The 23411-nt window shown below is 39.1% G+C and overlaps 1 protein-coding gene across 1 annotated transcript in view; it reads right to left on the minus strand.

Moving 5' to 3' along the window:
- SPAG16 (sperm associated antigen 16) overlaps positions 1–23411 on the minus strand; it is a 659304-nt gene that overhangs the window by 627814 nt on the left and 8079 nt on the right. The window contains exons 2-5 of the mRNA XM_008145284.3: positions 21010–21056; positions 16589–16684; positions 14173–14291; positions 7671–7808 (exon numbers count right to left, since the gene is read on the minus strand). Coding sequence (XP_008143506.2) covers positions 7671–7808; positions 14173–14291; positions 16589–16684; positions 21010–21056 — 400 coding nt within the window. The remainder of the gene's footprint in view (positions 1–7670; positions 7809–14172; positions 14292–16588; positions 16685–21009; positions 21057–23411) is intronic.

Here is a 23411-nt window from a genome sequence, read left to right on the forward strand (position 1 = left end):
AAAACAGTACCCCACTTACCTCTGTCTCTTTTCCCATGCTATTTTTCTTCACAACACTTACCACCACCTGACACAGGTATATGTTAACATCCACGTGTACTAGTGGCTATTTTATTGGACACTATAGCCTTAGAGTGAAAACTGTGTGATGGTAAGAAGAGAAAAAGAAGACTGTCAATGGGGAAGGAGAGGCAGAACAGGATGTTGTCATAGAAGCTGACAGAGGAGAGGAATGAAAAATAGTAGTAGAGGAGGGTAGAAAGCCAGACTAAAGGATGTCAAAATACAAGTGCAATTGTCTGTGTCCATGGGTTATGCATATATGCATATAAGTTCCTTAATTAATCTCTCCCAACCTACCCCTATGCCTTGCCTTCCCCCTGAGATTTGTCAGTCTGTTCCATACTTCTATGTCTCTGGATCCATTTTGTTCATCAGTTTATTTTGTTCATTAGATTCCACATATGAGTGAATTCAGACAACAGTGTGGTGAGGGCCTGGAGGTGGGGGGACTGGTGGGTGCAGGGTAAAGAGGGGTCAATGAGGAAAAAAAAAGGCACATATAATATAATTTCAACAATAATGATAAATTTAAAATAATAATTAAAATTTATTTTAAGTAAAGTGCAATTGATGTTTTTAGGAGTAAATCAGAAAATTGAGAATTTACAATATCTACGTTACAAGAATGAGAAAATGCTAGTCAAGATAAGAAACAACATAAGCAAACAGGTTCTTAATTAATGAGATTCTTAAAAGTTTTTATGGATCTCAGACTGAGGTTAATATTGTGGAATGTCAACCACCATATAAAACAAGTTTATAAAATAGTGTCTTAACTATGAAAGATTTTATAACTCTAGTGATGCTTTCTAGTCTTTATTCAACCAACAGTTCTCTACTAATATGTGGCAGGTCACTTAAGTTCTAAACCTCTGCATTTAAAATTATAATTGATCTACATTTCCACATAAAAGTACAGTTATATTCTCCTTTTCCAAAAAAGAATGCCAAACTACTACATATATAATTCCTCTCTATTATTCAGTACATAATATAGTTTTACCTTTAATGTAACTATAAATATTTTTAATAATACATTTTCCCTTAAAAACATCTATGAGGAAAATCTCCAGAAGTTATTTCCCAAACTTTTTAAATCAAGTTATAACTGACATATGACACTGTATTATTTCCAGGTGTACAACATAATGATCCTATATAATAAACGGGTAATATGCAAATTGACCTTAATGGCAGAATGACCGGGAATGATTGGTTGCTATGATGCACACTGACCACAAGAGGGCAGACACTAAACACAGGAGCTGCCCCCTGGTGGTCAGTGAACTTCCACACCGGGAGCCCCACTCAGCCAGAATCCAGCTAATGGCTGGCCAGCACAGCGGCGGTGGCAGGAGCCTCTCCCGCCTCTGCAGCAGCGCTAAAGATGTCCGACTAACGGCTTAGGCCTGTTCCCCCAGGAGAGCGGGCCTAAGCCATTAGTCGGACATCCTCTGAGTGCTTTCAGGCTGCCAGAGGGATGTCTGACTGCCAGCTTTGGCCAGATACCCCTAGGAGCGTGCCTAAGCCAGCAGGTAGACACCCCCCCAAGGGCTCCCAGGCTGCCAAAGGGATGTCTGACTGAAAGCTTAGGCCTGATCCCCTGGGGAGCAGGCCTAAGCCAGCAGGTGAAAATCCTCCAAGGGGTCCCGGACACAGGCCAGGCTAAGGAACCCCCCCACAAGTGCACAGATTTTCATGCACCGCGTCTCTAGTTTTATATATTTACTAGAGGCCTGGTGCATGGATTCGTGCACCAGTTGGGTCCCTTGGCCTGGCCTGCACCCTATTGCAATCCAGGACCCCTTAGGGGATGTCAGATTGCCAGTTACAGCCAAATTCCCATAGGCCAGGCCAAGGGACCTCACCGGTGCATGAATCCAAGCACCAGGCCTCTAGTATGCATATAAGATCTTTGGTTAATCTCTTCCCAACCTCCCCTCTCCCCCTTCCCTCTGAGATTCATCAGTCTGTTCCATGTTTCCATGCCTGTGCATTGAGTGTCTGCCCCCTGGTGGTCAGTGTGCATCATAGCTACCAGTCAAACAGTCAGACAGTAGAATGGTCACTTAGGCTTTTATATATATATATATATACTAGTCGCCCTGCACAAAAATCCAGTAACTAGCGTCAGTAGCTTGCCAGTAGCTCAATGCCACCCTCCAGTAGCTCTCCACCCACTGCCCCACCTCCTGTAGCTCCCCCACAAAACTCTTCCATGCTCCCCCTCATAACTTGCTGCCCTGCCCCCTCTTGTAGGTCTCCACCTCCTGCTTTTAGCCAGTAGCTCGCTGCCACCCTCCTGTAGTTCTCCACCCAGTGTCCCACCCTCCTGTAGCTCCCTCTACCTTTCCACACCCCCTCATAGCTTGCTGCCCTGCCCCCTCCTGTAGCTCTTCACCGCCTGCTTGTAGCTCGCTGCCCCACCCTCCTGCTGATCTGTGATCTGGTCATTATGCGGTCGGTCATTACGCTTCATGGCATAATGACCATTTGCATATTACATCTTTATTATATAAGATAGATTTCAAAATCATCACCACAATAAGTCTAATTAACATCTTTCACCATATATACATATACAACATACACCAAATTTTAAATTTTAGAATATAATCTACATTTGTAGCAAGTATAGGAAAACCTCTGTTCTAAAATTGGCATCGCTTACACCAGAAAGATAATTTCATTTTTAATTTAGCAATACAAATTAAATTTTAAAGTGAAATATTTTCCCTTTTCATTTCTTCCTTCGTCCTTCATCACTGCTGAATTTTAAAAAATGTTAATGTGAGGACTAAAAAAAATCTACTAGAGATGACAGCCTTTAGAGATATTGATAATAATAGCTGACATTTTCAAAGCACTCTGTGATTTACAGCTCTTTAATCTAGATTGTCTCTTTAATTATCACAGCACTCCCTAGGAGTTAATAATATTATGTATAATTACTCCCAGTTTAACAATAAGAAAGCTGAGTTAATAAGTAGCAGAATATTAGAGGCAAGGTGTTTGAACTTTAAGTTCAGTACTCTTTTCAAAGCTACTCTCTAATATTTACCTCTATTAGGTAAATATTAAGCCTAATAGAGGCCCGGTGCATGGATTCATGCACCAGTGGGGTCCCTCAGCCTGCCCAGCAGGGATAGGGCCGAAACTGGCAGCCTGACATCCCCCAAGGGGTCCTGGAGTGCGAGGGCACTCTGCAAAGTTGCTGTTGCTCAGCAGCTCCTGCACTGAGCATCTGCTCCCTGGTCATCAGTGCACATCATAGCTACCAGCCAGTCAGTTGGTGGCTTAGGCTTTTATATATATACTAGAGGCCCAGTGCATGATTGAATCATGCACGTGTAGGGTCCCCTACACGCTTTCGCTTTCGATCGCGGGGGAGCTGGGTGCCTGTCTGCTGGTGCACCAGGCCTTTTGAAAGCCTCCAGCACGGCAGAGGCTTCCGAAAGGCCTGGTGCCAGAGCAGACAGGCACCCAGCTCCCACACTTTCGCTTTCGATCGCGGGGGAGCTGGGTGCCTGTCCGCTGGTGCACCAGGCCTTCCGAAAGGCCTGGTGCCGGAGCAGACAGGCACCCAGCTCCCCCGCTTTTGATGGTCTGCAGCGGGACGTGAGCTCGCTGCCCCAGAGGCTCCTTCTGTGCTGCAGCACAGCCATGGTGCAGACACTGAGCTCGCGCCACCGCTGGCAATGCGAGCTCAGCATCCCGCTGGCCCAATCGGCTACCCCAGCCACGCCAAGTCCCGCCCCCCTGCGCCTCCTGGCCAATCGTGGGCGTAGCAGAGTGATGATAATTTACATATTACCATTTTATTAGGTAGGATATACTAGTGGTCCAGTGCATGAAATTCGTACATTGGGGGGGGGGGGGCTGTCCCTCAGCCCGGCCTACACCCTCTCCAATCTGGGATCCCTCAGGGGATGTCTGACTGCCGGTTTAGGCCCAATCCCATAGGGCCTAAATTGGCAGTCGGACATCCCTCTCGCAATCTGGGACCACTGGCTCCTAACCACTCACCTGCCTGCCTGCCTGATCACCCCTAACCACTCTGCCTGCCAGCCTAATCGACTCCAACTGCCCCCACTTCCGGTCTGATCACTCCTAACTGCCCCTCCTGCTGGCCTGACTGTCCCCAACTTCCCCCCCTATCATCCTGCTTGCCCCCAACTGCCCCCCTGCCATCCTGCTCACCCCCAACTGTCCCCCACCATCATGCTCGCCTCCAACTGCCCCCCTGCCAGCCTGCTCGCCCCCAACTGCCCCCCCTGCTGTCCTGCTCGCCCCCAACTACCCCTCCTGCCAGCCTGCTCATCCCCAACTGCCCCCCTTCCAGCCTGCTCACCCCCAACTGCCCCCCCTGCTGTCCTGCTTGCCCCCAACTGCCCTCCCCTCCTAAGCCTGATCACACCTAACCGCCTCTGCCTTGGTCCTGCCACCATGGCTTTGTCCAGAAGGACATCCAGAAGGTCTCTCAGAAGGTCTCCTGGTCTAATTAGCATATTACCCTTTTATTAGTATATATAGATAGCTTTCTGATCTCTCTTATTTTTTCTCAATATGTCAATAAATACTACCAGTATAATCAAGACAATATATAATATATGTAACCTGATACTTTTGCATATCAAATATTATTTATCATTAGAAAAGTATTTAATATCTACACTTACCTTGCTTTAAAAAATAGCCTTAATCCTAAGAGAAAAAGCTTTAGGGTAAATTACATGAAGGGAATCCCCCATGTTTATCACTGATTCCTATTGGAAAAAATATCCTCACAAGTCAAATTAAAAAACCTGTGTGATGGAACGTTACAATTTGGAGCAAACTTGGAGCATAACAGATATAGTTTATGAAATTTTTAAACAAAATTTCACTCTCCATTTTCTGAGAATGTCTCCGATAGAATTAGGCAACAGGGACACACTTCACCAAAATGCACTGTGAAAAGACAATCTGCTTATTATTCATTCATTATATCAGATGCCTGATATAATTAGGCATCTACTAAGGGTCAATCATCTTTCCTTCAACTCTGCCAAGTCAGGTAAATTAGAGCAAATAAGTATTTTCCTTTTCTAATTTATTCAAGTTTAATTATATCAAATAAGATATATTTGAGAGATAACCATAAGTTGTTGAAGCTAAAACTATATAATAGTAAATTGAGTATATTTTATAAACATTAAATAATCTTTTCGTAAATAGAAACAGATTTAATTTGAGTAATATCTGTTTTAATCATGGTTTTTCAAAATTAAGTTAATAATTTCACTGCTGGGATCTGGAAGATGGCGACTGGCAGGAAGGTAGGGAGGGTGAGTGTGTGATCGAGTGAAGGAGTGATAGAGGTGTGTGTGGACGTGTGTGGGTGTGTGTGTGAGTGAAATAGGGACAGTTAGACCCTGCAGTTCTTCCAGGGGGCATCCAATCCAGGCAGTCTTGGTTGGCAAAACCCCGCGGCCGCTGCAAACACTCCAGGGAGGACACCAGTGGCACAGAGAACCCGCCATCTTTAAGAACGGAACTGCTAGAGACTAGAATCCTAACCTTACCACCACCCAGTCTGGTCTCAGAAGCAAACCTGGTCACTACAGCCACTCTGGTAGAAGACCTGCCACCCCAGCTGCAGATAAGCGAACCCTGAGACCTCCACCTCCAAAAGTGTGCCGCTGAAAGCAGTCGAGAATATGTTTGTATATTTTCAGAAAACAACTCCAAGACCATGTGGATTCCAGCAACAGAGAGGAATCGACAGGACTACTCCAGCCATGAAGACAGAAGAGAAGCAGTCCAGAGACGGAAGATGCTGATATGGCCTTCCCATACTAGCAGTTAGCAGCTGTGCATCACTGCAGGTTGCCCAGGACCAAACCAGAGAGAGTCGGACCTGCATTACCACCATTTGTCCACCATCCAGAACTGTAATGTCAGTGCCGACATGTGCACATAAGGAACTATTGGACATTGAAATTGGGTTTCAAAAGAACTGTTGGCCCAGAAAGAAACTCACTACAGACTGATTCATTTGCCTGTCACCATAACCATTCTTGCTTGTCTCATTTTCGGTTCTTATAAGTGTATTTCTAATAGCACATGGTCTCACTCATCTAGGGGAAATAATGAACAACATAGACTGATGAACAAGAACAGACCCAGAAACAAGGAGGCATGGATCAGACTGTCGGGCCTCAGAGGGAGGGTAGGGAAGGGTGGGGGATAAAGGGGAGAGATCAACCAAAGGACTTGTGTGCAAGCATATGAGCCTAACCAGCGGTTAAGGACAACAGGGGGGTGGGGGCATGTGTGGGGAGGGGTGTGGGATGGGAATGGGGGGAGGAGGACAAATATGTGATACCTTAATCAATAAAAATTTTTTAAAAATTAGAAAAAAAATAATAATTTCACTGCTAATTGTTTATATGGTGTTAATTATAACCAAAAAATATTAGTTAACAACTTTCACCATATAAACAACCAATAATCAACAATGATTATTTAATATTACTGGGGCAAAATTCGTTGTACAAAGTGGCTCTATTCAAAATAAAATTAGCAAACTCAAGTAATAATTCAAAGGCTTCAGGAACTGAAACAGTACACCAGGCTGCACGCTGAAAAAACTGCTGTGTCAAATTCCCAGTGCTTCCATTAGGTGTCTCTACAAAGACACCGTGCGTGTCAGAGCCAACAGCACAAATCACTTCTGAGAAATGGAACTGAGAATAGATAGAAAGCTGGTTCTAGTCACATATTCTTCTGTGGATCATCATACACTTGTCTAAAATGTAAAATGCCCAATAGAACATCCCATATAATATTTTGTTTATCTAATGTTTTTGTTTTAATATGATTTTTAACAAAGGAAGCCGTTTTTTAAATATGTTCAATAAACATTAATGACAATGTTTGATCTGTCTCTACTCCATATCTAAGCATTGATTTTCCATCTAACATTGTCTTAGAGGAGAATCACACAGGTCAACACATTGACATATTTGTCTTTATCAGAATAACACTGTTTATGTAAATTTGTTCACCCAAAATTGCATGTCTTCCATTAGTTTTAGAAAAAAAAGAAAGATATGGAGAGGATTCACTTTTAAATGTTCCCTCTATGTATAAATAAAGCTATAAAATTACTACTTAACAGTTTCCTTTGGAGAATTTTCAAATGCTAAAATCCATCTATCAGAAATATACTAGTTTCTTCCTTCCTCTTTGTTTCTTATATTTTTATGATTTTTTTTTCAGAAATCAGCTTATCCTCACAGGGTAAGATTTGACAAACCATGAGAAGATTATCAAAATACAAAGGGAAGTGAATGTTATATAACAAATTAACCATTTCCTACTCAGCCCCTTGCATTCTACTCTTGTTGATGAGTTGCAGTTGTGAGCATTCTGGTCATAGGTTCAATTAATTTGCTAGTGAAGGCTTTCACATTCTTTCAAACTAGAACTTAAATATAATTCAGTTCTCCAGAATTAAAGCTCTGGTACATTAACTACTGTCCACATATTAGCCTCACTTAACTCTTTACTTTTATTTAGTCCAAAATAAACTGGGGAAAAAAGTCATTTAAAAATTAACATACTCTGCTGCCTGTTTCCAGTGCTTCAAGTCTTTCTTCAAATTTTTGTTTTCATTTTCTAACTGCATATTCTGGGTATAGACATCTGGAACATTCCCAACTTCTCTAAGTTTGGTTACTCCCTTCTGTATTAATTCATACCTAGGATAAAAAGGAAAAAAAAAAAGGCTTTAAGTTGTTTCTTTCAACTAAACTGCTAAATTTGTGTACCATTCAAAAAATTAATTCTGGGTAAATGTTTATAGAAATTACTTGTAATATTACTTTATAAATTAAAATGTCAACATTCATAATATATTTTAAATAATAATTAATAAATTGCTGGGTACAAATATCATCATGGTGCATAAAATATAACTGAATATCTCCTATGTTTCATGCACTAATCTAGACACTGGTAAAATTAACAAAATGATTCAATTCTCTATCTAATGAAGTTTCCATTCTAGTGTGGATGGTGATATGTTCTATATGAAGTAAAATAAGCAGGGTGCCAGGGATAGAGAGATTGAATTGGAGGGTGGTGGTGGTGTTGACATATTTTATATAGGATGGCCAGAGAAAGTGACATATTTTATATAGGATGGCCAGAGAAAATATCACTATGACTGACAAAGTGATATTTGAGCAGAGAACTGAAGGAAATGAGAGACTAAGCCATGTGGATATGTGGGAGCGTATTCTTCACTGATAGAAAGAATTGTAAAGGGTCTCTGAGACAAGGAAGTGCTTGGCATGTACAATAAAGAGCAAAAAGCCAGTCTACAGAGAGTTATCTGGAGTCATGTAAGAGATGGGTCAAGAAAATAGCAGGGAGCCGGAAAAAGGAATGTGATTTTACTCTGAATCAGACTGAAGCCATGGGTAGGCTTTCAGGGATAAGTGACCCTCTCTCATACCTGCTCTAGTTTCACTAAACTAACTCTAGGGGAGCAAAAGTAGAATCAGGGAGACTAGCTCAGAGGCTGCTACAACCGTCCAAGAGAGAGAGAATGGTGGCATGAACAAAGTTGGTAGCAGTAGAGATTAGGAAAAATGGGCCCCTTCTGGACATGCTGTAAAGGTGGAGCCAACAGGATTTTCTTATAGATCAGCTGTCAGGAGATGGTTAGAAAGAGAAGTCAAGGCTGGTTCCAAGGTTTCTGGGTGAGCAATAAAAAGCCATTTCCTGATACAGGGACAAATGCAGTAGGAACTGGATGATTAAAGAAATCAAGGAATTGTTCCTATTTGTGTTAAATGCAATATGTCTTCTGCACAATCAAGTGAAGATGAATACTGGATATACATGTCCAGAGTTCAGGAAAAATGTCAGGACATGCAATTTAACTTTGGGAATCATTAGTGAATAGATACTATTTAAAGTCACAAGACTGGATGAGGCCAGCTAGGGAGTTAATGTAAAGAGTGAAGTGAAGAAGTCCTAAGACTGTTTAAGAATGGGAAGAAAAGGGCATACTACTAAGCAGAGACTAAACAAGAGAAGAAGCCGTGAAGTAATGGGAGAATATGAGAGTTGTGGCTCAGGAACGAAGTGAATACGGTCCTGGAAGGAAGAAATGAACGACAGTGACCAAACGCCACAAGGAGGGTGAATAAGAGGAATACTGAGGATCAGTTGCTCAATTTGGCAAAGCGAAGTCACCGAAAATGGTTTCAAGAGAGTCATGGAGATGAAAGTGAAACCAGAGCAGGTATGAGAGAGTTGGGAAGGAGCAAGTGGCAACAGCTCTTCCACGGATACCTGCTATAAAGCGGAGCCAAGAAATCAAGATGAACCTAGAAGAGGATATGGAGTTCAGGGAATTTTCTTATTTCTCTTTTTTAAAATATATGACACACATGCCCTGACTGGTTTGGCTTAGTGGAGACCGTCGGTCTGCGGACTGAAGGGTCCTAAGTTTGATTCCAGTCAAGGGCATGTACCTTGGTTGCCGGCACATCCCCAGTAGGGGGTGTGCAGGAGGCAGCTGTTTGATGTTTCTCTCTCATCGATGTTTCTAACTCTCTATCCCTCTCCCTTCCCCTCTTTAAAAAAAAATCAATAAAATGTATTTTTTAAAAAATAAAATATATGACACACATTATTGCACATCTGGGTGCTTACGGGAAGGATCTAGCAGAAAGGGGAAAAGTTAAAAGTGCAGTCAAGAGAGGGAGCAATTGGAGGAGAATCATTTATAGATTTGTAAATAATTATAATTTTAATCATTATATGTAGAAATTAATAAAGCTAAAGAAAAACCAATCAGAGCAATAAAAACATTTCAAGTAATAAAGTTATTGTAAGAATATCTTTATAAAGCTTGCTACAAATGGGCAGAGCATTAGTTTTAAAATGTTTAATTTACCAGTATTTTCATATTACAAATCTTAACTTTATTATTATGACACATTAATAGTCATATGTTATCTGAAATTAAAAAAACAAGAGAAAGGTTAAGATAAATGATTCAATAGTAAGTAATATTTGCCATGATTCCTAAAACAGTAAATTGATAACCATTTAATCATAAATTCACTTTTTATCCATATTTCAGATGTGATTTATACTTATCTCAGAAGAAAAGTCATAAGGATTGATTGAAGTATTGGACCATAAAGTTTTTCTGAGCATAAAATTGGTTTCAGCAACTTCTTTTATTTAATGCAGAAAAAAAAATCACTAAAAAAATTACTTCAGTAAGAAAAAAAAAGGTGATATAGAATCCTCTAAAATCAACACTATGTAAATAAATTAATATGTGGTAAAATAAGTAAAAATCAAACATAACACATATCACAACATCTATATGTAAGACATTCAAAAGTTACTTTACCAAGGAAAATTTATACCATCATGTAAAAATACCAAAGTTGACTTTAAACTCACTAAAACTAGTATAATACTATAAGGTAATTAGTAATTGTATTCTACAAACTGGAAATTTCTCATTAAAATCTACATATTCCTACATAAGATTTTTGGTTCTGTGTGTGTATTTTATTTTACTTTTAAAATTTTTTTTATTTATTTCAGAGAGAGGAATGGGGAGAAAGAGAAAGAAAGAGAGAGAAATATCAATGAGAGAGAACCATCCATTGATCGGCTGCCTCCTGCACACCTCCCTACCTCCACCCCTACCTACTCCACTCAACTCCCTATGCCCCCCTACCCAGGAGGATCCAGCCTGAAACTCAGCATGTGCTCTGACCTAGAATAGAACCGTGACCTCCTGGTTCATGGGTCAGTGCTCATCCACTAAGCCATACTGGCTGGGCTGTGTGTGTATTTTAAAGAAATATCCTGGTCTTCTTTATTCCTTCCTCCTTAGTCACTTCCTTTAGATTAAGACTGAAACTATTCATATATAAGTATTAGGAACTAGAAATACAATTTACTACCAATAGACTTGCCAATTAATTACTGCCAATAAATTTACATTAAGGTCAATAAACTAATTACAGTTCTATACAAATTGAGTAAATACATATATTTCATGGAGAAAGTGTATAAGCTTTCATAAGATCTGTGTATATACTGAAAGACTTTAAGACCCCACTGCTACAAATGGATACTAATATGCTAGAATTTCAGTGAATATATAAACAGTGCAATAAGAGTAAGCATCATTTTCCTGTTTTGATGACTTTTATTCCAATAAAATCTTCTTTATGAAAACAAAAGGTGGGCTAGAGTTGGCTCAAGGGTCTTAGTTTGTGGACCCCAAATTAAATAATTTATTTCAATTACTGTTTGAGAATTGAAAGGACACAAATCAAATTTCAATAATCAGGTTGTTTTTTTTTATTTTGAATATTTCTGTTTGTTTGTGTTACAAACTAACAATGAAAAAACCTTGGTTGCAACCCTTTGTAAGATGCAAGAATTCCTGGCAATGGTATATGTTTTTCTCCATAATCAGTATGATAGAAGTAATTGTTTAACATTCCTATAATCCTATTATGCAGCATAGGTTTCTGGTCAATGTCAAAATGTTACATGTGAAATAAAAATATCCAATACAGTATACTAATCTTAGTACAAACAATGTGCTACCTCATTACTAACTGGCCGCCAGGAATAAGGATAAAATTATTAGAACCAAAGTACGACTAGACCCAAATAAGGTACTTTATATAAATTTTACTTTCTGATTGTAATATTATGCTAAATGGTATGCTTACTTGGGGTTCTAAAATTCCTAGCACAATTGCAGTTTCCTGACATTTCATCTCAATTCAAACTGCTAAATCTCAACAGACAATATGGCAAGCACCTAATTGTTAAGAGTATTCTTGCTTCCACATGTCTCCAAGACAGTCATGTCATACTTTAGACTGGCCAAACATGAAGCACCACATGTCCTACACTCAGAAGAAGAAAAGGTAATTGAACCACATTAATCTTTCATTTCATTAGTACCGCAAATTAACCATCTACTGTCTACTTGTACAAAAATATATTTCTAACACATTTGTAATTATTTTTAGGGACATTTTAATAAAAAACATTCACATGATTTCCAGATTTAATAGGAACAGTATTATTTTCTTCCATCAAAATTGCTCTATTCCCTGAATCATAATAATGAAAAATGGTTCTCCTCGTTTAATGCATTAACATTAGATAAGCAACTTAAAATAAGAAAACCACCTGGCCAGTGTTGCTCAGTGGTTGAGCATCATGGTTCAATTCCTGGTCAGGGCACATGCCTGGGTTGCAGGCTGGATCCCCAGTGTGGGGTGTGCAGGAAGTAGCCCATCAATGATTCTCTCTCATCATGGATGTTTCTATCTCTCTCCCTCTCCCTTCCTCTCTGAACTTTATATATAAAGTTCAGAGAGGAAGGGAGAGAAATTTCTTCTATGTGCATGGTCCAAGTAGATGAGAAGCAAAAAACGAACAGAAAATAAAAATTACACTACAGTTGGATTAGTAGAAATTACAAATTACCCCTTATATTTAAAACTAGGATTAACTAAAAAACATTATAAACATCTTTATATGGCATATCGTTCCCTCTTTCTATAATATGCAATGGCTTTTAAAGATCAAAATTTCATGTCTGATTACTTAGTAATATTTTGTTAAAGAATAGAACACTGCACCCTAGCTGGTTTGGCGCAGTGGATAGAGCATTGGCCTGCCGACTGAAGGGTCCCCGGTTCGATTCCGGTCAAGGGTACATGCCTGGGTTGCATGCGCAGTCCCCAGTAGGGGGCATGCAGGAAGCAGCCCATCAATGATTCTCTCTCATCATTGATGTTTCTATCTTTCTCTCCCTCTCCCTTCCTTTGAAATCTATATATATATTTTAATAGAATAGGACACTGAAAACATATCTGGTGACATTCCTGCTGCAGCAAAGGAACAAAGACAGCATGCCTGCTGAAGTTTATAACCAATAAGTTATTAAAATTAAATTATGACCAAACAAATCTTGTCTTTAGGCATCATTTGAAAATATTCCCACTTACTTTCTAAATGAAGGAAAACTTATAGAAAACGAATTGATCATTTGTGTGATTAGAGAAAGGCAGGCCATTACACTATCCTATATAATAATCCTATATAATAAAAGGGTAATATGCGAATTGACCCTAACAGCAGAACGACTGGGAATGACTGGTCACTATGATGCCAACTGACTACCAGGTGGCAGACACTCAATGAAGGAGCTGCCCCCTGGTGGTCAGTGCACTCCCACTGACCACCACTGGCTCAGCCACAAGTCAGGCTGACGGCTGTGAGCACAGGGTGGTGGCAGGAGCCTCTCCCACCTCCATGGCAGTGCTAAGGATGTCAGACTGTGGGGAGTGGGCCTAAGCTATCAGTTGGACATCTCCTGAGGGCTCCTGGGCTGCCAGAGTGATGTCTGACTGCCAGACTAGGTCTGATCCCCTGGGGAGCAGCCTAAGCTGGCAGGTGAACATCCCCTGAGGGCTCCAAGCTGCCAGAGGGATGTCTGATTGCCAGCTAAGGCCCGATCCCCCAGGGAGAGGGCCTAAGCTGGCAGGTGGACATCCTCTGAGGGGTCCCAGACTGTGAGAAGGTATAGGCCAGGCTCAGGCATCCCCCCGAGTGCACCAATTTTCATGCACCAGGCCTCTAGTAAGTAAAATAATTAAAGTAGTACTACTAGTAGGAATTCTTAATGCAGGAAATAAAACCCTTACTAATTATGCAGAAGATATTAGGGAAAGTATTTCATAAAATAGCTTTGTATTAGATTATATAACTCCAGGAGATATTCCATTTTCTAGATCTTTAAAATTCACCTAATATTTTTATTTCAGAAAGATGATATTCTGATTATGTGCACATATGTGTTTTGAGTGAGTGTGCTTGTGTGTATGTGTGTGTGTGTTTGTACGTTGTGGTGTCAACAGCAGGGATGGGAAAGGTTTCCATCCATTTCATCTATCTTGCATACACTAAGTGACTTCAATCTTATAAAAGGGTTAAATTGTACATGTTAAATGTTAGCATTTCTAGTAACTATTCATCTACATTATTGTTTACCATTCAGTTTGAAAGCAATCAAGAGTTCTGGTCATTCCCATTTTGATCAGGAAATTGCAGAGAAAGTCTTCTATTACTTCAGGTACCACATGCTTTGAAGGAAGAACTGTTTTCTGCTCCTAAAATTTAAATGTTTAATTAATTATCATGCAAACATCAAATCTTTCATTAATGGCATTGATTCATTTGCTAATTTGTTCATTTTTTTCAACTCTTTTTGTTGGGATAGATGATACGGCCCTCAAAACCTAACATATTGACTGACTTTTGAGAGAACAAATTTGCAAGCACCTAAACTTTCAATTATTTCAATTATTTTTAAACTATTTCCAACTATTTAACTATATTTAACTTTCACAAAACCATGACCTTTCACTTGCAATCATTAATGAACATTTTAAAAGTCCTCATTGAATAGAGACTATTGCATCTTCTAACATAGAAGAATATATATCTTATTTATAAACAGATGTAATAAAATCATAACAAAAGGAAGTTGGGTTCATAAACAATAAATACTCTTTGAAACAGAAAGCCCATGGCACAATTCAAAGCTAGTTTTTGAAGATAAAATACTATAGCAATAAAAAACAAACTAGCCCTTGATGGTTTGGCTAGGTAGATAGAGCATTGGCCTGAAGACCGAAGGGTCCCAGGTTCAATTCTGGTCATGCCTGGGTTGCAGGTTGATCCCCAGTAGGGGGCGTGCAGGAGGCAGCCAAATAATGAATCTCTCTCATCACTGATGTTTCTATCTCTCTCTCCCTCTCCCTTCCTCTCTGAAATCAATAAAAATATATTTTTAAAATAGAATACATAATTGATATACTTATCATAAAAAGAACCCATATTTAATTTTCAAAGCTGAAAGGGCAATTTTTGTGAATTTTCTGCATAGCATCATTCTGCCAAAGAACTAAAAAAAGCAGGTACATAGAACGTAAATAATAGTCAAACAGCTATAAATATGCCAGAAATCTAGAAAGTTAATTCTTGCAAGGTTGTGATTAAAAAAAAGATTTCTGAAAAATTGATGAGAAGAATTACTGATATTTGGTTCAATAGATATGACAGCTACCCCATTGTCTTCCTTGTATTTATCTTTGGTTTTACAAACAGATTCCAGCATGATACCAGATACAAAGAAGCAATTATAATTTGGGTCTTAACATTTTCATTCTATGACTCTATCCATTCACTTACTCAACTGCTATTCATTTAGTTCCTCCTATGCACCAAGCACTATGTTAGGCATATCTATCTTACTTACCAAGTAACAAAATGAATGAGTAATACATAGTGTATTTTTTAAATCCTTCTTTACTTAATGACATAAAGCAAGAGGGAAGATGATGAGCAGTGGATAAACTGCTCATCATTAAAAATGCTGTATTTTAAAACAATTCATATAAATTATTGCATTGAGACTTCTCTTTATGTCTAAATAGAAGGGAACTATGTCTATAGGATGCATTAGAAAATGCATTTTACTATGAGCTAGAGTCCTCTATTTACAACAGAATATAATCAATACAAATTCAAGAACTCCTCCTCTTGAGGTTGTGTGTTTTGTTTTTTTTACAGACAGATATTTGGAAAGGAATTACTGGATTTCTAGACAGAAGAAGTCTACAAAATATGAAAAGACTGATATAGGGCGGAATATGGAGTGAAGTCTATCACACACTATTTTGCACTGAGGAAGTCAAGTCTGTAACTAAATAAGAATATCACAATTTCCTTCACATTTCTTTATCGAAAAAGGTTACAACATTTTTAAAATTCATCTTTGTTCATTAGTGTTGGTATGAAATATTAAGCACTTTAGAAATATTTTGTTATCATCATTAAATTGTTATGAACTTTTAAATGAGTTTTCAATTTTACAGGAACGCCATCCTTGTATTTACTTTTAACTGGTGGTATTACAATCATAAAACATCCTCGACCATATTCTTTAGCGATATTAGTTCATAGGCCTCACAAGGAAAATATCATAATATATTGGGCATTCCTTACGAGCTAAATATTTCTATGGGGGGCAGGGGAAGGCAAAGACAGAGAATGCTTATAAAGCAGATTGTAGACTCTGCATACAATATCCAATTCTGTACATAAGTGTTGCAAATCCTTGGTTTAATCTCCAATTAAATAGGCAGAGTTCTGAGGGATAGTGTCATTTATTTCAGTCATGCAAGAGTGACCACGTTGTGGAAAATGATAAACCAAAGACGAATAAATATAACTACTTATCTAAAGTGAAGGTTTGAAGACAGAGAAATAGAAATGAAAAAGACATAATAGGTGCTAGGGCTGCATTTAGTAAGTGAAGTACTTGAAATGTAAACAACTTGCAAAACTTCACATAGAAATTTATCACTGGTAAACCATAGGCTATGGTTATGTTCAAACTCACCAAAATTTGAGTATCTGTATTCTGTTCTTGAACCATCTGAATTGCTTTTGCCAGATCCTCTTCACCCTCTGGAATGCTAAAATTGTCATCTGGTATCTAAATCACAAAGAAAGAGAAGGATAGGAAGGGTTAGCAAGAAAATACATTCTTTCATTTCAGAACTTATTTTTCCTCATAAAACAAAGGATCAAAGAGATATATTTTATGTAAGACATCATGTCATTTTGAAGATCTATGAAAAATGAATAAATATCAAGCAGAAAGCTTTGATTTTCTTTTAAACATCACTCAATGTCACTTCTAATAAACTCAATATTAGCTTATGAGCAACTGCATTTAACTATAATGACAAATGTAGACTAACAATTGTGCTGAAAGAAATGTTAGGCCATCTAACTGCCACCATTCTCTATTCATCCTGGATTTTTCTCCCTCATTACTCTCTTAACTACTACTAGCAACCGCATACCTCTAGTTTATTTTTAAAAATAAAATAAAATTTACTGCCTGAATGTTAAGCTATTGGAAGAATGTAATCAAATCTAATAATGATATTAATGATAGTTAACACATATTGCATGCTTCTTATGTGCTTATCACAGTTTTAAGGCCTTAACTATTATTTAACTCATTCAGTAATTTCATGTGGTATGTATTAATATAATCCCCATTATACCAGCAGTAATAACAAGCCTATGTTCTGTATTTGTCCTGTCTCCTGCCTGCCCAGGCCAGAAATTGCTAGGCCTGCACCCACACAGTTTCATTCACAGCTTCTGCATCCTAGTAGAGTCTCTAGCCTCCAAGTCTCAGAAATAATGATAGGTCCCGCTGGAGCAGTGAATTAAAGGAAAGGTTTTAGGCAGTAATCATATTAGATAGAAGTATAGTTAAGTTGGAAGGAAGCATAGGATCTGCACTCCAGGTAGGTGGTAGAAATTTGGGAAACTTGGCCAAGCTCAGACTGGATTATAGTAATGCCTATTAGACAGAGAAGACATTCTGTAGTATGGATCCAGAAGGCAGGTGATAAGGAGTTGACTCTGAAGGACAATTAATAAGAAAATACAAATGACCAGATGTTTTAACCAATCTAAATTTTTATGAGAATTTTCATGCCTCATTCTTAACCAGCTGATATGGATGAAAAACTAACAACTCTTGCCCAGCCAGCATGGCTCAGTGGTAGTGTTGATATATGAACCAGGAGATCAGGGTTCCATTCTCAGTCAGGGCACATTCCCAGGTTGTGGGCTCTATCCCCAGTAGGGAGCATATAGAAGGCAGCTGATCAATGATTCTCTCTCATCGTTGATGATTCTATTTCTCTCCCTCTCCCTTCCTCTGTAAAATCAATAAAAATATATGTGTATTTTTTAAACTAGCAACTCTTAAGGAATAAAGAAATAAATATGTCTCAAGAACAACCATAATGAATTTACAGAGTACTCAAAATTTAAAAAAAAAAAAGACTGAATTTGAAGACAGCAGTGTAGGTAAGTGTCTGTACTCGTCGTGTCTCACAACCACATCAAAATTACAACTAAAATACAGAACAACCATCATCCAGAACCACTGGGAAGCTGGCTGAATAGGAGTCCCACAACTAGAGAAGTAAAGAGGAGAGCACACTGAGACTGGTAGAAGGTGTGGAGGTGCAGAACAGGCTGGTGCCGCTTTTTTAATTGGGAGGGAGATCATCTCTGCAGAGGCTGCCCTGAGGAGCAAGAGGTCCCAGAGCTGGGAAAAGAAGTCCCTAGGGGCAGTAAGAACTACAGGTTGTAAAGACAAGTGCAGATTGGGGCACAGTGACACAGAGGCTGCTAGAGACCCAGCTGTTCCTCTTAAAAGGCTGGCACCATGAACTGAACTTACAAGGTCTTGCTTCCTCTGAGCTCCAGCTCAGAGGGTGAGGTTGTGGGAGACACAGACACACACGAGGAGGAATTGGATTGTCTGGCATCTGCGCAGGAACTCAGGGGCAGCTTTCTCCCAGACAGAGGTGCTCACAGGGATCATTGTTTTTATGCTGGGACCTTCCCCGTAGCAAGGCTGACTGGCAGCCATTTCAGTTTGCTCTGCCTAGTGATTCCCTAAGACCCTGCCTCATCCAATTTACAACCCCACACAAGCTGTGTAGCAGCTCTTTCATATGAATGGCCTGTCCTTGCTCAAAAAAGCTGCAGCTGGGTCAGGGAGCCCCAAACCTATCAATAAAAGTCCCAAGAACCAGCCCAGCACCAGCCTGCCTTGCTTCACAGTTGGGCCTTGTCTGGGCACTTCCAAACCCAATACAAAGAGGAGGAATCTGCAGATCTCTCTGTAGCTCCTACTGGGTGGCCCCAGGCAGTGGCCGACTTTGCACCTCCCCAGAGACCCAAGCGCCACTGTACTCAGTGGTCAGTGTCAGACCATACCAGATTACAACTCTACACATCCATAAGAGACACTCAAGGGGCACCAAAGCCCCACTGAAGCAAGTCCTGCTCCATAAGGGTGTCTCCTGCACAGCAACTCTCCCACTGTAGTTGCAGCTGGTCCTCACAGCCAATTGGCCTAGAGGTCAATTCCTCCCAGCAATCAAGGCTCAACTACAACAAGACTGTGTCCACAGCCCACAAAGGGGTGCAACTAGGGCTCCCAGCTTAGGTGATTGGGGAGGCTGAGCCACTGGGTCCTATAGAACTCCTCCTATACAAGGCCATGCTACCAACTTAAGGAGAAATAGAAGCTCTACCCAATAACTGGAAAGAAACACAGCAAAGCAGCCAAAATGCAGAAACAAAGAAACATGTCACAAATGAAAGAAATGGAAGAAAGCAAATTACTGGATATAGAGTTCAAAGAATCTTCTAGAAACCTCCAAAAAATATGGAAAAGGACCAGTCAGAAATCAAGCATATACTGACTGAAAAAAAGAATAATATGTAGAGATTCAACAGTAGAGTAGAGGATTCTGAGAATCCAATCAAAGATTTGAAATATGAGGAAGCAAAAAACACCCAATCATAAGGCAAAAAGAATAAAGAATCCAAAATATGAATATAGTGTAAGGAGCCTCTGGGAGGACTTCAAGTGAACCAACATTCACATTATGGGGGTGCCAGGAGAAGAGAGACTGCCATATAATGAAAACCTATTTGAAGAAATGATGACAGAAAACTTCCCCCACCTGGTGAAAGAAATAGACTTACAAGTTTAGGAAGCACAGAGAGTCCCAAATAAGAGGAACCCAAAGAGGACCACATCAAGGTACATCATAGTTAAAATGCCAAGGGCTAAACACAAAGAGAGAACCTTAAAAGCATCAAGATAAAAGCAGTTAGTTACCTACAAAGGAATGCCCATACAACTGTCATCTGATTTCTCAACAGAAACTATGCAGGCCAGAAGGGAGTGGCAAGAAATATTCAGAATAATGAATAGCAAGAACCTACAACCAAGATTAATCTACCCAGCAAAGCTATCATTTAGAATTGAGGGTCAGATAAAGAGATTCACAAACAAGAAAAAGCTAGTGTTGTTCATCACCACCAAACCAGTATTATATGAAATTTTGAAGAGTATTATTTAAGAAGAAAAAGATAAAAAATATGAACAACAAAATGGCAACAAATACATACCTATCAATAATTGAATCTAAAAATCAAAATAAATAAATAAGAAATCTAATGAACAGAATAAACTGGTGAATAAAATAGAATCAGAGGCATAGAAATAGAACAGACTAATGATTCTCAGAGGAAAGGGGAGGTGGGGTCTGGAAGAGATTAAACAAAGATCTTATATGTATACTAGAGGCCCGGTGCACGGATTCGTGCACTGGTGGGGTCCCTAGACCTGGCCTGTGGGGATCAGGCTGAAACCAGTAGTCTGACATCCCCTGAGGGATCCCGGGGTGCAAGAGGGCACTCTGCAAGGTTGCTGTCATTGGGCATCTCCTGTGTTGAGCGTCTGCCCCCTGGTGGTCAGTGTGCATCATAGCTACCATCCGGTGGGCCAGTCAGCCAGTTGGCCAGTTGCTTAGACTTTTATTTTTTTAATATATTTTATTGATTTTTTTACAGAGAGGAAGGGAGAGGGACAGAGAGTTAGAAACATTGATGAGAGAGAAACATTGATCAGCTGCCTCCTGCACACCTCCCACTGGGGATGTGCCCGCAACCAAGGTACATGCCCTTGACCAGAATTTAACCTGGGACCTTTCAGTCTGCAGGCCGACGCTCTATCCACTGAGCCAAACTGGTCATGGCTAGACTTTTATATATATAGATGTGCATTACCTATGGACACAGACAATAGGGTGGCGAAGGCCTGGGATGGGGCAAGAACCTGGTGGAGGGGGGCAATAGGGAGCAAAAAAGAGGGACATCTGTAATAATCTTAACAATAAAGATTAAAATAAACAAATAAATAATTACCTCTTCATATTCGTAATCATCTTCAGATGCTTCAGTTATGGTGACCTCTGAACATCTTGTCAAGTTTTAATCTCAAAATTTATGAAATAAAATTATTACATTTATAACTGTATTTGTCCTTGAAGTGGTAGATCTAATTATCTCACCAACTTGGTGAGATAATACATTCCAAAATTTTCATCAATGAAAGTTATTTAAATCTCCACTTTTTTTTTATATGTATTTCTCAATTTTAAAATGAAATCCTCTTCTCAGGAAAGGCAGGCTAATTTTCAAGCAAATATAAACTATACAGTAATTATAATTCAGTAGTTCATAAATTATCAAGAAATAAGCATTAAAATATCAGAAATGATTCTAATTAAAATTCTAACAACATTGCTGTAAGACTGTTAAAATTGTTAGTCTAATTATAAATGAAAACTTCTACAGTTATTTTGTTTACTTTTCTCTTCAAATGTACAGAGGTAGTTATGCCAAGTTTAAAAGGTATTAAACACTTTAATGCACAGTAATGGTTATGAAAATCAAAGATGAGATTAGCCTAGTTTTCATATTGCTGCTGGTTATAAGAAATTGTCTCTGCTATTCTGTCTTCCAAGAGTTAGCTGAAGGTGCATATAACAACTTATGTTGTTCGTAATAAGAACTGACAACAAAGTATTTAATAGAAGCTAGATGCTGTCCTAAGGGTTTTACTAGTACATGTATTAACTCATTTCATCCTCATCCTATGTATGAAGCTGGAACCAGCAGTATCTCCATTTCACAGATCAGGCTCAAAGGCACAGACTGCATAGCCAGGACCTTTGAGTCCTGACAAACCTGGAAATAAGCCCCAGAAGCTCCAGTTTCACTAGCCAGTGGTCGGCAAACTGCGACTCTGTTGACTAATGAGTTTGCCGACCAATGCACTAGGCAATACTACATCTCCTGATGTTCTGTATGGGTTTTCTGTGTATGGAAACACTTGAGGCTTTTGCCAATTATTTTCCACATAGTTCTAAAAACCTCTAAAGATAGGAAATACATTCTTTTCTTTCTTTCTTTCTTTTTTTCCTTTCTTTCTTTCTTTCTTTCTTTCTTTCTTTCTTTTTTTGGTAATACATTCTTGCTACTCAGCCTCATCATAAGCAATAACTCCTTAGTATTTGCCTTATTATTTGAAGAGACACATAAACCAATTTCAGTTATAACCAACCCTCAGGACCCAGGTACCTATCAAAGGGTTGTATTTACAGTCAAATATGAGTGTCTCTCCCAAAAATATGGTAAAAAGTAATTTAGGATAAAAAAAATAAGTAATTCACAGTAGACTAAGCAAACACACACAAAAAAAAGTTTCATGTCTGCAGTCCATCTCCTAACCTAAAATTCACCCTTATTGAGTACCAGGAGTGAAGTACCTACCTTTTACTAACATCCTACTTAAAGTACTTCCAAATGTGCCCAATGCTGTTTTGCAAAGCCACACTGATACTTTCAGGTCTTTCTTAAGTTAGAACCTCATTTCTAGATACCAAAATCAGTATATTTTTTTTAACTTATTGCAGTATAACAAACTCCCAAAAACTTTGGGCTTACAAAAACAACAACACAATAAGCATCCATTATCTCATCTTTTCTGTGATCAAGAATTCAGTAGTGGCGTAGCTGAAAGATTTTTATTTGGGGGTCACTCATGAAGTCTCAGTTGAGGTGGCAGCCAGGGTTGTAGTCACAGGAAGGCTATACTGAGGGAATAGGATCTATTTGCTGAAGGTTCACTGATGTTATGTGGAGGACTCAGATCCTCCCCATGTGGATCTCTCCACAGGCTTCTCAAATCTCCCTAAGATGTGGTGGCTAGCTACCTCCAGAATAAGCAATCCAGGAAAACAAAGTGGAAGCCACAATTTCTTTTATGAACAACCACAATAGCATATATTCAACATACAGTTGGTTACCCAGGTCAACCCTATTCAGTATGAGGACACTATACAAGAGCATTTACCCCAGCAGGTGGGAATCAGTGGGCATCATTTTGCAGGCTAGCTACTATATTACCTTATAGCGTTTCAAGGGTAGTAAAGGAATTAACATATGGAAATCTTTTAGAACAGTGCATGGTTTACAGTAAAGGCTATATACAGTGTTTGTTATTATTGTCCACGTTCTGGAAAGATATGAGTACCTGTTGAAAAATTCTCATAAGTCTCCCATGGCCCAGTTCCCCCATATGTTAAGATAAATGGATGAAAGCATTCTAAATCTTCCTCCTTCTAAATTTATATTTATCTGACACACTTTCACTTAATGAGATGAAATTTCCCAAACATCAGATACAGGAAATCAGCCTTTTTTAAAATATCTTTCTTTTTATTGTTTATATTATTTCCCCACCTTTGCCCCCTCCACCTAAT

The sequence above is a fragment of the Eptesicus fuscus genome, chromosome 11 (assembly GCF_027574615.1).
Source record: "Eptesicus fuscus isolate TK198812 chromosome 11, DD_ASM_mEF_20220401, whole genome shotgun sequence".
NCBI lineage: Eukaryota > Metazoa > Chordata > Mammalia > Chiroptera > Vespertilionidae > Eptesicus > Eptesicus fuscus.